General features: G+C 39.4%; 1 protein-coding gene across 3 annotated transcripts in view; it reads right to left on the bottom strand.

Moving 5' to 3' along the window:
- LOC128694721 (transmembrane protein adipocyte-associated 1 homolog) overlaps nt 1–13,552 on the bottom strand; it is a 41,056-nt gene that overhangs the window by 11,387 nt on the left and 16,117 nt on the right. Inside the window, exons 7-8 of one of the 3 annotated variants that reach the window (XM_053784980.2) lie at nt 6,198–6,311; nt 4,193–4,377 (exon numbers count right to left, since the gene is read on the bottom strand). In XM_053784980.2, the coding sequence (XP_053640955.1) occupies nt 4,204–4,377; nt 6,198–6,311 (288 nt within the window). In that variant the 3' untranslated portion in view covers nt 4,193–4,203. Of the gene's footprint in view, nt 1–3,116; nt 4,378–6,197; nt 6,312–13,552 lie in introns of those variants that run through there. The other 2 variants (XM_053784979.2, XM_053784978.2) reach the window with 2 other exon arrangements.

The raw sequence follows: 13,552 nt of genomic DNA, 5'->3' as shown, positions 1-13,552 counted from the left end.
AAAAGAGAAAAATATAGCTTATGAGAGGTTTTTACAAAGCAGAAGTGTTATAAGAGCAGAGTACATGGAGAGTAAAAGAAAGGTGAAGAGAGTGGTGAGAGTGCAAAAGGAGAGCAGATGATATAGTGGGAGAGGCATTGTCAAGAAATTTTGATGAAAATAAGAAAAAATTTTGGAGTGAGTTAAACAAGTTAAGAAAGCCTAGGGAATGAATGGATTTGTCAGTTAAAAATAGAGTAGGGGAGTTAGTAGATGGGGAGATGGAGGGAATATTTTGAGATACTTTTAAATGTCGATGAAGAAAGGGAGGCGGTAATTTCATGCACTGGCCAGGGAGGTATATCATCTTTTAGGAGTGAAGAAGAGCAGGATGTGAGTGTGGGGGAGGTGCATGAGGCATTATGTAGAATGAAAGGGGGTAAAGCAGCTGGAACTGACAGGATCATGACAGAAATGTTAAAAGCAGGGGGGATATAGTGTTGGAGTGGTTGGTATTTTTGTTTAATAAATGTATGAAAGAGAGGAAGGTACCTAGGGATTGGGACCTGACGAGCTGTTGGAGTGTGAGCAGGGTAATATTTAGTGAAGGGATTCAGGGAAACCGGTTATTTTTATATAGCCGGACTTGAGTCCTGGAAATGGGAAGTACAATTCCTGCACTTAAAAGGAGGGGTTTGGGATATTGGCAGTTTGGAGGGATATGTTGTATATCTTTATACGTATATGCTTCTAAACTGTTGTATTCTGAGCACCTCTGCAAAAATAGTGATTATGTATAAGGTGAAAGTGTTGAATGATGATGAAAGTATTTTCTTTTTGGGGATTTTCTTTCTTTTTGGGTCACCCTGCCTCGGTGGGAGATGGCCGACTTGTTAAAAAAAAAAAAATTCTATTGGGGTTGTAATATATTACACTATCTACATGGTGGTGCTCCCTAAGGCACATAATAATGAGTGAGAAAGAAAAATCAGTGTTTAGCCAGATAAACTTTGGGGTGTACCCAACAACCATCGCCCATCATTATCATGTATTAACTCAACATAAATTTAGCCTGATCATTGCCAAATAAACTTTGGGAAAATATCTGTTATGCAGCATTCTCCCCAGCCCCTTCAAGAATGAGGGCTGTAATTTGGCCTCAGTAGAACCACTGTGAAAACCAACATCCATTTAATTAAGTATCGCGCCTACCTGCAACTGGTTACGACACCTATTAATCTTGAAATCTGGCCTGAGGCCGGACTCTATCATTGCTACCAGTCTTTCTAAATTGTCCAATGTGCCTACTTTCCTATTGTGCAATAACACCTGTATTTTCTACTTAATACTGGATCAACTGTGATCACGATATAAAAATCTTTTGATGGTATACAAGGCAGAAATAAACTTACGATAATTTATAATTTTGTATTTAAGACAAATTCTTAGAACAGTATATTTAAGAGAGAGGTTATTTACAATAAAAGTGTTGATACACACTACCTGATCCAAAATGAGTATTTTGACATGCTTTCACAAGTACCTGGGGAGAACACTGTTTAGTGTTACACTATGTAATCACTCTTTCAGTTACATGCAAGTTTCCAAAATTTTGAAAATGAGTACTAAAAAAAATGTACACTGTGCTTACCAATTTAGAATGACAATTAACATGTCTCAACAACTTTGAAGGTAATTTCAAATACCAGACATGCTACTATGCTACTGAAATATATTCCTGAGTATCAGAAAAAGTAAATAACTTTATAGCATAAATTTTATGGATGGAAGATTGAGTAACTCCAGTCAATTTAATGGAAAAATTTAATTAAAGCTAAGACAGCCTGATCCATACATACAAATTTCAACATGCACACTGCATTTATTGTCTTTATGTATTGCTAGTTACAGGAATAGAGAAACACTCGTCGTGTCAAGTCTCCTTTAATTAACTGATCATTCAGCACATATTTCGCACATTAACACTGGTTGTGGCAGACAGTACTCTAAGCACATTCCATCTACCACTAGTTGAAAAAGAAATTTTCTGCCATTTTTGTACTTTTTATTCTTCCAAAGGTTTTAATCATTCTTTGTAGATCGTACATTTTTAGTTATGGTATTCTATGTACTTCTCTGAATTTTCTCTAGGTGTGAACTATATGCTAGCCAGATATATTAATATACATATGCAAATATATATATACATGTATAGATATATAATATACACTGCAGACTCCATGGGGAAGTGGAGAATCCTTCCTCCACGAGCCATGCATGTCAAAAGAGGCGATAAAAATTCCAGGAGCAAGGGGCTAGTAACCCCTTCTGTATAAACTGCCTCGGTGGGATAAGGCTGGTTTGTTGAAAAAATATATATTTTTTAACAGTTCCCCACGCATAATACTGAAATTCCTTAAAATATTTTGGATAATTAGCATATATGAGGTTTAGTAATGCAATTGAACATATTTTTTAAGAGATTCTTAGAGTGGCTTTCTGGCTATATTGATGAGCTGGGTGTGTCACCCACACACACGTCAGCTGCCCTGGGCTGTCACCCACACACTCACTTCACCCTCCTTGGGCTAGTGTGTCACCCACACACTCGCCTCACCCTCCCTGGGTTGCGCTCTCTCTCTCTCTCTCTCTCTCTCTCACACACACACACACACACACACACACACACACACACACACACACACACACACACACACTCTCTCTCTCTCTCTCTCTCTCCCTAGGCTGCTGTCACCCACACATCTATCTCACCCTCCCTGGATTGCTGTCACCTACACATCTATCTCACCCTCCCTGGATTGCTGTCACCCACACATCTATCTCACCCTCCCTGGATTGCTGTCACCCACACATCTATCTCACCCTCCCTGGATTGCTGTCACCCACACATCTATCTCACCCTCCCTGGATTGCTGTCACCCACACATCTATCTCACCCTCCCTGGATTGCTGTCACCTACACATCTATCTCACCCTCCCTGGATTGCTGTCACCCACACATCTATCTCACCCTCCCTGGATTGCTGTCACCCACACACCTCACAAGTGGCACCTTCACTTTAACATTTCTGATTCTTCACAGAGCAATGGAGCAAGTGATCATAATTAAGACTTATCTATACTCTTTGTTTCCTGCCTAAAAAAAAAAAAAAATCACCTTTTACTAATGTAACCCACAAATTATATTCTTTCTTACTTTATACTTATTACTTCTTGATAAGTTTGGAATAGGTTTAGCTGGATTAAAAGTATTGAATTCATTTGCAGGCTTTTTTGAAGAGCTTCTCTTCTTAATCTCTATCCTATACAGCATATTTTCTTTAGTACTAATTATTATATTAGCCTTTTTTTTAATTATTTTTTTTTTGTTTTCCTTTGTATACTTTTTATTAGTCCCTGTTATCTGGCTGTCAATTTCAGCATGCCTACTGCATGTACAAAATTTGTCTATCACTGATTTATATGCCTCTTCTATTTCTTTCCTTTGCCTCTTCTGAATGTCCCTATTTTTCATTTCCTGATCAATTACTTTCTGGTTTGCTGCACATTCTGCATCATAAATTTTGATTATTATTAAACAAATTTAACTCATTAAGCTCACTTGTTAAGTAATTTATTTTCCCTCAACAGTTTAAATATAGTTTTCCTTGTTTTATCTGTTGTTGTTATTCATGCTTCCCAAGAGTTCATTCACCTTTATTTCTCTATCATTAAAAGCTACAAAGCAACTGTTTGCAATTGTTGCCATGTTAACCTTGTGTGCAGAGCCCACATAGCATAAGGTATTCTGAGGTGTTCATGTCAGCAAACATTGGTACTGTACAACAGAAAATGTGTATCCCCCTGTGGACCACCATAACATTTTCCATTTTATAATTCACCCTTTGTGGACTATTGACATCCTCACCATTGCTCTAAGTCCTTAAATGTATCAAAATACTGTAGGCAAAAATGTTTGAAGGTTTTGGGAGACACACATCAACTCTCATTCTTGTGTGATTACCTCCCTACTTCCTTTTGTCTGTGTAATTACCTATGTGTATGTGTGTGTATTTGCAAGTGAAACTGCATGTGTACTATGTTTATGAGAACATTTACCTCAAAGTTTCAATGTAACATCTTTGATAACACTTTCAGATTACACTGACAGTTCAACAGATTCACACATACTGATTTAATCACAAATGCTTACTTATTACCAATTCACTGCGTTTGAGATTTGTTGTATGCATTGATGGTAATATCATCGACGGAGTTAATGGAGTAGCCAGTGATGGAGTCTGGACTCTGGAGGGAAGCAGTGTACAAAGGGTTGACTGGAGTTTGTCCATCACCAGTTATTTCTTCAGACAAGCTGCTGTAAGGAGCACCACTTGCCTAATGAAAAAAAAATCACCTTAATAGTGTACTACAACAATAGTGACTTCAAGGCTATGGTAATTTCAACATTATTTTTTGCTTGCAATTATATTTGGTAAGTTGGAGCCAGAGGGGCATTCTGGAGGAACTAACAAGGCACATTTATAAAGAAGATTATTCTATGTACATGACATACCTTGCAGAATGGTCCAATCTCTTCAAGTATATATTCAACCAACATTCCAGAAAATCTAAGTGTGCTAGTTTTCATAGGATTTAGATTATGCAAAGTCTCAGTCATTTTTTTTAACAAAGCAGCAATCTCCTACTGAGGTAGGGTGACCCAAAAATAGAAAAAAACTCTTTCACCATCATTCACTCCATCACTGTCTTGCCAGGGGCATTCCAATACTTCAGTTCAAATATCCCTCCAAATTGCAAATATTCCCACACCACCTTCACAGTGCAGGCACTGTACTTTCCACCTCCAGGACTCAAGTCTGGCTAACCCGCTTCCCTGAATCCCTTCATGTTACCTTGCTTACACTCCAACAGCATGTCAAGACATGAAAACCCACTTGCCTTCACTCATTCTTAACATGTTCACACGTGCCTGCTGGGTGTCCAAGCCCCTTACGTACAAAACCTCTTTTACCCCCTCCTGCCAACTCTTCTTAGGGCAACCCCTAGGAAGCAGTGTATTTTGTTATGGTTATACTTTTCTTGATTTTGTAACCCCAAGGAAAAGTACCCCTGACAACTGTTAAGATATATCATTGCATAAACAAATAAGAATGTCATGAAGATGTATTCCCACATTATTTTGACTTACAACAATCTTTGCATAACTCAACAGTTACACATGTCTTTTAGGTAAAATATAAAACTCATCTGGGAGAGCTTAAACAAAATATCAGTATGTCAAATCCTAAAATCCGTTTGTTTCAACTAAAAGTACAAATTTCACCTTGCCGTGAAAGATCTATCACAGTTATAAAGTATATGAATACACTTTTTCATGACACACAAAAACCTTCATACTTCTAGATGAAAAACTATCAGTGTTACTTTTATAGGAAAATAGAGGTGACCTTTGTTTTCTGTGAAAGATATGTTACTGGTTCATAATGCATGAGGAGAACCCAATACAATATGTAACACTTCGGAATTCCTTTTGAGAATTTTGCCATTTCACATTTCTTGACAAATGTTTACCACAAAATATAAGCATACCAGAGGTGCACTAAATGGTCAAAAACAAAAGAGATATGAATTTTGTTGAAAAACTTGAGAAAAGATAAAATTCAAAATTCAATCATAATCCCTATGCAAAATGTAATAAAATATCTACAATGCTTTACATACAATTTTTTATATAAAAAAATTACATGTCAGATAAGTACATACCACAAAAAAAAAAAGTGCAATGGGTCAAAAACACGCAAGAAACAATCAGATTCAAAATTCAATCACAATCCTTCCTTCCACTCCATCCTTCCTCCTCCATCAGCTAGTCAGCTTATCTAGTCTGAGGAGCAAGTATTATGAACCTGTGAATATAAGCTCCCTAATACTCTTTCCCTCCCTCCCTCCACTCCTAGCCTCCACTATGTCAGCACAACCCAACATCATTTGGATCCATTTGCTTTTGATTTGGCATAAGACACTGCAATTTAAGCCTGATCACAGAAACTTTGTTCAAAATATGCTGAAGGGATTTGCACACCCAAATCTGTGATTCATCATTCATTTCTTTATGACAAAATAAACCAGTATAACCCTAGTGGGCATAGCGCTTGGTTACGATTGTAATAATAAGCGTAATACTTTGTCCCTACCTGGTATATGTTCTGCTGGGGGAATTCTGAGCCAGGAAGAGGTAACGAGCTTGTATCATCGTCATCTTCTGATTTATATGAGAAGACGATGTTCTCCACCTGCTCACGACTCTTCTGGCTGCATCATAGAATTATGTGAAAATAATTAAAAATCTGCAAATTACCCTTTCTTTGTCATTTTATTCTAAGTAAATGTTTTAAGAATTTTTTTTTTTTTAACAAGTCGGCCGTCTCCCACCGAGGCAGACTGACCCAAAAAGATAGAAAATCCCCAAAAAGAAAATACTTTCATCATCATTCAACACTTTCACCTCACTCACACATAATCACTGTTTAAAAAATAAGTCCACTAGGGAAGGCTAGAAACATAGCCCAGACAGAAGAGGAGAACTCCTCTACCTAGACAGCCATAGAGAAGCCATTCTTATTCTTTTTAGTAATTATTACAGGAAAAGGGGTTACTAGCCCATTGTTCTGGGCATTTTAGTTGACTTTTACAATACTCATGGCTTACAGAGGAAAGATTCTTATTCCACTTCCCCATGGATATAAAAGGAAAAATAATAAGAACAAGAACTATTAAAATCAAATCAAAGGAAACTCAGATGAGTGTGCATAAATAAACATGTACATGTATGTGTAGTGTGACCTAAGTGTAAGTAGAAGTAGCAAGACGTACCTGTAATCTTGCATATTTATGAGACAGACAAAAGACACCAGCAATCCTACCATTACGTAAAACAATTACAGGCTTTCGTTTTACACTCGCTTGGTAGAACGGTAGTACCTCCATGGGTGGTTGCTGTCTACCAACCTACTACCTAGGATATATATATCTTTCTTTCAACACACCAGCCGTATCCCACCAAGGCGGGGTGGCCCAAAAGGAAAAACGAAAGTTTCTCCTTTTACATTTAGTAATATATACAGGGAAAGGGGGTTACTAGCCCCTTGCTCCCGGCATTTTAGTCCCCTCTTACAACACGCATGGCTTACGGAGGAAGAATTTTGTTCCACTTCCCCACTGAGATACCAGGAAATAAACAAGAACAAGAACTAGTAAGAAAATAGAAGAAAACCCAGAGAGGTGTGTGTATATATATATATATAGTGGACCCCCGGTATTCGATATTAATCCGTTCCTGAGAGCTCATCGAATACCAATAATATTGAAAACCGAATCAATTTTCTTCATAAGAAATAATGGAAATCAAATTAATCTGTGCAAGACACCCAAAAGTATGAAAAAAAAAAAAATTTACTACATGAAATATTAAGTTTAATACAACAGAATGATTACAATAACAAGAAAATAATTGACACTTACCTTTAATGAAGATCTGGTGATGATTGATGGGATGGGAGGAGGGGAGAGGTGTTAGTGTTTAGAAGGGGAATCCCCTTCCATTAGGACTTGAGGTAGCAAGTCCTTTTCTGGGGTTACTTCCCTTCTTCTTTTAATGCCACTAGGACCAGCTTGAGAGTCACTGGACCTCTGTCGCACAACAAATCTGTCCATAGAGCTCTGTACCTCCCGTTCCTTTACGATTTGTCTAAAATGGGCCACAACATTGTCATTGTAATAGTCACCAGCATGGCTTGCAATAGCTGTGTCAGGGTGATTTTCATCCATAAAGGTTTGCACTTCAACCCATTGTGCACACATTTCCTTAATTTTTGAAGTAGACACAATGGATTCCACAACTGGCATAGGCTTCTCAGGGTTAGCCCCAAACCCTTCAAAATCTTTCTTAATTTCCATACTAATTCTCACCCTTTTTACCACAGGGTTGGCATTAGAAGCTTTCTTGGGGCCCATGGTGACTTATTTTGCAGAAACAAGCACCAAACACAGTGATAATATGGATAATATGGAATGTACCGAATGTATCCTTAGATGCGCGCACACTGGCTGGCTTGTAAACGCTGGCACACATGGGGCAGTTCTGGCCACACATGGACAGGTCTCGTACGAATCGTATCGAATACCGGGTTTTCAATCAAATACCGAGGAAAATTTTTTGCGATATAACGCATCGAATACCGGATTTATCGAATACCGATGCCATCAAATACCGGGGGCCCACTGTACTTGTACATGTATGTGTAGTGTGACCTAAGTGTAAGTAGAAGTAGCAAGACGTACCTGAAACCTTGCATGCTTACGAGACAGAAAAATGGACACCAGCAATCCTACCATCATGTAAAACAATTACAGGCTTTCATTTTACACTCACTTGGCAGGACGGTAGTACCTCCCTGGGCGATTGCTATCTACCAACCTACTACCTAGGATATATATACATGTATCTTCTTTCTTTCAACACACCGGCCATATCCCACCGAGGCAGGGTGGCCCAAAAGGAAAAATGAAAGTTTTTCCTTTTACATTTAGTAATATATACAGGAAAAGGGGTTACTAGCCCCTTGCTCACGGCATTTTAGACACCTCTTATGACACGCATGGCTTAAGGAGGAAGAATTCTGTTCCACTTCCCCATGGAGAGGACATATATATATATATATATATATATATATATATATACAGTGGTCCCTCGCTTTTCGTTGTTCTCGGCAATCGTAAATTTCAGAAATCATAGGGATATTTTCGTATAAACATGGGCTCACTTCTCATAGGTCGACTCGCGAGTCGTAGTTCGTCCGGGATGCGTACCCACGGCGTGAGCCGTGGCGGCAGCCAGTCTGGCATTGTTTACCAGTGAGCGAAGGTCCCCTCACGTGCTCAGGCAAAATATTTCATAATACATATTCCATTTATTTTAGTGCTTGCAAGCACTAAATAACCTACCATGGCTCCAAAGAAAGCTCCTAGTGCCAAGCCTGTGGTAAAGAAGGTGAGAAATACGAATGAATTTAAGAAAACCATCAAAAAACGTTATCTATGGAGGCAAAGAAGGGAATGTATGAAAGTATAGTACAGTGGACCCCCGCATAACGATGGCATCGCATAGCGATTTTTCCGCATAACGATTACTTTTATCGCAAAATTTTTGCCCCGCATACCGATTAAAAACCCGCATACCGATTTTCGTCCGAGACGCGTCCAATGTGCCCTCACATGTGCCGGCCGTCCCATTGTTTACCAGCCAGCCTCCGCGGTAACATCCAAGCATACACTCGGAATATTTCGTATTATTACAGTGTTTTCGGTGGTGTTTCTGGAAAATAAGTGACCATGGGCCCCAAGAAAGCTTCTAGTGCCAACCCTGTGGTAAAAAGTGTGAGAATTAGTATGGAAATTAAGAAAGATTTTGAAGGGTTTGGGGCTAACCCTGAGAAGCCTATGCCAGTTGTGGAATCCATTGTGCCTACTTCAAAGATTAAGGAAATGTGTGCAGAGTGGTTTGAACTGCAAACCTTTATAGATGAAAATCACCCTGACACAGCTGTTGCAAGCCGTGCTTGTGACTATTTCAATGACAATGTTATGGCCCATTTTAGGAAAGTCTTGAAGAAACGGGAGGTACAGAGCTCTATGGACAGATTTGTTGTGCGACAGAGGTCCAGTGACTCTGAAGCTGGTCCTAGTGGCATTAAAAGAAGAAGGGAAGTAACCCCAGAAAAGGACTTGCTACCTCAAGTCCTAATGGAAGGGGATTCCCCTTCTAAACAGTAAGAAGATAATGCTCTCCCCTCCTCCCATCCCATCAATCATCACCAGATCTTCAATAAAAGTAAGTGTCATGTAATTGTGCATGCCTTTTTCAGTTTGTGTGTATTAAAATTAACATTTCATGTGGTAAAAAAAAATTTTTTTCATACTTTTGGGCGTCTTGCACGGATTAATTTTATTTCCATTATTTCTTATGGGGAAAATTAATTCGCATAACGATTATTTCGCATAACGATGAGCCCTCTTGCACGGATTAAAATCGTTAACCGGGGGTCCACTGTAGTACCAACACTCTTATATGGGTGTGAAGCTTGGCTTGGGTGGTAAATGCAGCAGCGAGGAGACCAGGTAGTAGGTTGGTAGACAGCAACCACCCAGGGAAGTACTACCGTCCTGCCAGATGACTGTGAAACAAAAACCTGTAACTGTTTTGCATGATGGTAGGATTGCTGGTTTCTTTTTCTGTCTCATAAACACGCTAGATAACAGGGATATCTTGCTACTCCTACTTACACTTTGGTCACACTTCACAGACACGCACATGCATATATATATACATACATCTAGGTTTTTCTCCTTTTTCTAAATAGCTCTTGTTCTTCTTTATATTCTCCTATTGTCCATGGGGAAGTGGAAAAGAATCTTTCCTCCGTAAGCCATGCGTGTCGTATGAGGCGACTAAAATGCCGGGAGCAATGGGCTAGTAACCCCTTCTCCTGTAGACATTTAATAAAAAAGAGAAGAAGAAAAACTTTATAAAACTGGGATGCTTAAATGTGCGTGGATGTAGTGCGGATGACAAGAAACAGATGATTGCTGATGTTATGAATGAAAAGAAGTTGGATGTCCTGGCCCTAAGCGAAACAAAGCTGAAGAGGGTAGGAGAGTTTCAGTGGGGGGAAATAAATGGGATTAAATCTGGAGTATCTGAGAGAGTTAGAGCAAAGGAAGGGGTAGCAGTAATGTTAAATGATCAGTTATGGAAGGAGAAAAGAGAATATGAATGTGTAAATTCAAGAATTATGTGGATTAAAGTAAAGGTTGGATGCGAGAAGTGGGTCATAATAAGCGTGTATGCACCTGGAGAAGAGAGGAATGCAGAGGAGAGAGAGAGATTTTGGGAGATGTTAAGTGAATGTACAGGAGCCTTTGAACCAAGTGAGAGAGTAATTGTGGTAGGGGACCTGAATGCTAAAGTAGGAGAAACTTTTAGAGAGGGTGTGGTAGGTAAGTTTGGGGTGCCAGGTGTAAATGATAATGGGAGCCCTTTGATTGAACTTTGTATAGAAAGGGGTTTAGTTATAGGTAATACATATTTTAAGAAAAAGAGGATAAATAAGTATACAAGATATGATGTAGGGCGAAATGACAGTAGTTTGTTGGATTATGTATTAGTAGATAAAAGACTGTTGAGTAGACTTCAGGATGTACATGTTTATAGAGGGGCCACAGATATATCAGATCACTTTCTAGTTGTAGCTACACTGAGAGTAAAAGGTAGATGGGATACAAGGAGAATAGAAGCATCAGGGAAGAGAGAGGTGAAGGTTTATAAACTAAAAGAGGAGGCAGTTAGGGTAAGATATAAACAGCTATTGGAGGATAGATGGGCTAATGAGAGCATAGGCAATGGGGTCGAAGAGGTATGGGGTAGGTTTAAAAATGTAGTGTTAGAGTGTTCAGCAGAAGTTTGTGGTTACAGGAAAGTGGGTGCAGGAGGGAAGAGGAGCGATTGGTGGAATGATGATGTAAAGAGAGTAGTAAGGGAGAAAAAGTTAGCATATGAGAAGTTTTTACAAAGTAGAAGTGATGCAAGGAGGGAAGAGTATATGGAGAAAAAGAGAGAGGTTAAGAGAGTGGTGAAGCAATGTAAAAAGAGAGCAAATGAGAGAGTGGGTGAGATGTTATCAACAAATTTTGTTGAAAATAAGAAAAAGTTTTGGAGTGAGATTAACAAGTTAGGAAAGCCTAGAGAACAAATGGATTTGTCAGTTAAAAATAGGAGAGGAGAGTTATTAAATGGAGAGTTAGAGGTATTGGGAAGATGGAGGGAATATTTTGAGGAATTGTTAAATGTTGATGAAGATAGGGAAGCTGTGATTTCGTGTATAGGGCAAGGAGGAATAACATCTTGTAGGAGTGAGGAAGAGCCAGTTGTGAGTGTGGGGGAAGTTCGTGAGGCAGTAGGTAAAATGAAAGGGGGTAAGGCAGCTGGGATTGATGGGATAAAGATAGAAATGTTAAAAGCAGGTGGGGATATAGTTTTGGAGTGGTTGGTGCAATTATTTAATAAATGTATGGAAGAGGGTAAGGTACCTAGGGATTGGCAGAGAGCATGCATAGTTCCTTTGTATAAAGGCAAAGGGGATAAAAGAGAGTGCAAAAATTATAGGGGGATAAGTCTTTTGAGTATACCTGGTAAAGTGTATGGTAGAGTTATAATTGAAAGAATTAAGAGTAAGACGGAGAATAGGATAGCAGATGAACAAGGAGGCTTTAGGAAAGGTAGGGGGTGTGTGGACCAGGTGTTTACAGTGAAACATATAAGTGAACAGTATTTAGATAAGGCTAAAGAGGTCTTTGTGGCATTTATGGATTTGGAAAAGGCATATGACAGGGTGGATAGGGGGGCAATGTGGCAGATGTTGCAAGTGTATGGTGTAGGAGGTAGGTTACTGAAAGCAGTGAAGAGTTTTTACGAGGATAGTGAGGCTCAAGTTAGAGTATGTAGGAAAGAGGGAAATTTTTTCTCAGTAAAAGTAGGCCTTAGACAAGGATGTGTGATGTCACCGTGGTTGTTTAATATATTTATAGATGGGGTTGTAAGAGAAGTAAATGCGAGGGTCTTGGCAAGAGGCGTGGAGTTAAAAGATAAAGAATCACACACAAAGTGGGAGTTGTCACAGCTGCTCTTTGCTGATGACACTGTGCTCTTGGGAGATTCTGAATAGAAGTTGCAGAGATTGGTGGATGAATTTGATAGGGTGTGCAAAAGAAGAAAATTAAAGGTGAATACAGGAAAGAGTAAGGTTATGAGGATAACAAAAAGATTAGGTGATGAAAGATTGAATATCAGATTGGAGGGAGAGAGTATGGAGGAGGTGAACGTATTCAGATATTTGGGAGTGGACGTGTCAGCGGATGGGTCTATGAAAGATGAGGTGAATCATAGAATTGATGAGGGAAAAAGAGTGAGTGGTGCACTTAGGAGTCTGTGGAGACAAAGAACTTTGTCCTTGGAGGCAAAGAGGGGAATGTATGAGAGTATAGTTTTACCAACGCTCTTATATGGGTGTGAAGCGTGGATGATGAATGTTGCAGCGAGGAGAAGGCTGGAGGCAGTGGAGATGTCATGTCTGAGGGCAATGTGTGGTGTGAATATAATGCAGAGAATTCGTAGTTTGGAAGTTAGGAGGAGGTGCGGGATTACCAAAACTGTTGTCCAGAGGGCTGAGGAAGGGTTGTTGAGGTGGTTCGGACATGTAGAGAGAATGGAGCGAAACAGAATGACTTCAAGAGTGTATCAGTCTGTAGTGGAAGGAAGGCGGGGTAGGGGTCGGCCTAGGAAAGGTTGGAGGGAGGGGGTAAAGGAGGTTTTGTGTGCGAGGGGCTTGGACTTCCAGCAGGCATGCGTGAGCGTGTTTGATAGGAGTGAATGGAGACAAATGGTTTTTAATACTTGACGTGCTGTTGGAGTGTGAGCAAAGTAACATTTATGAAG

Source organism: Cherax quadricarinatus, chromosome 51, assembly GCF_038502225.1.
Source record: "Cherax quadricarinatus isolate ZL_2023a chromosome 51, ASM3850222v1, whole genome shotgun sequence".
NCBI classification, from domain to species: Eukaryota; Metazoa; Arthropoda; class Malacostraca; order Decapoda; family Parastacidae; genus Cherax; species Cherax quadricarinatus.
The sequence above is the reverse complement of the archived record's forward strand: the minus strand, read 5'-3'. Positions and strand labels throughout refer to the sequence as shown.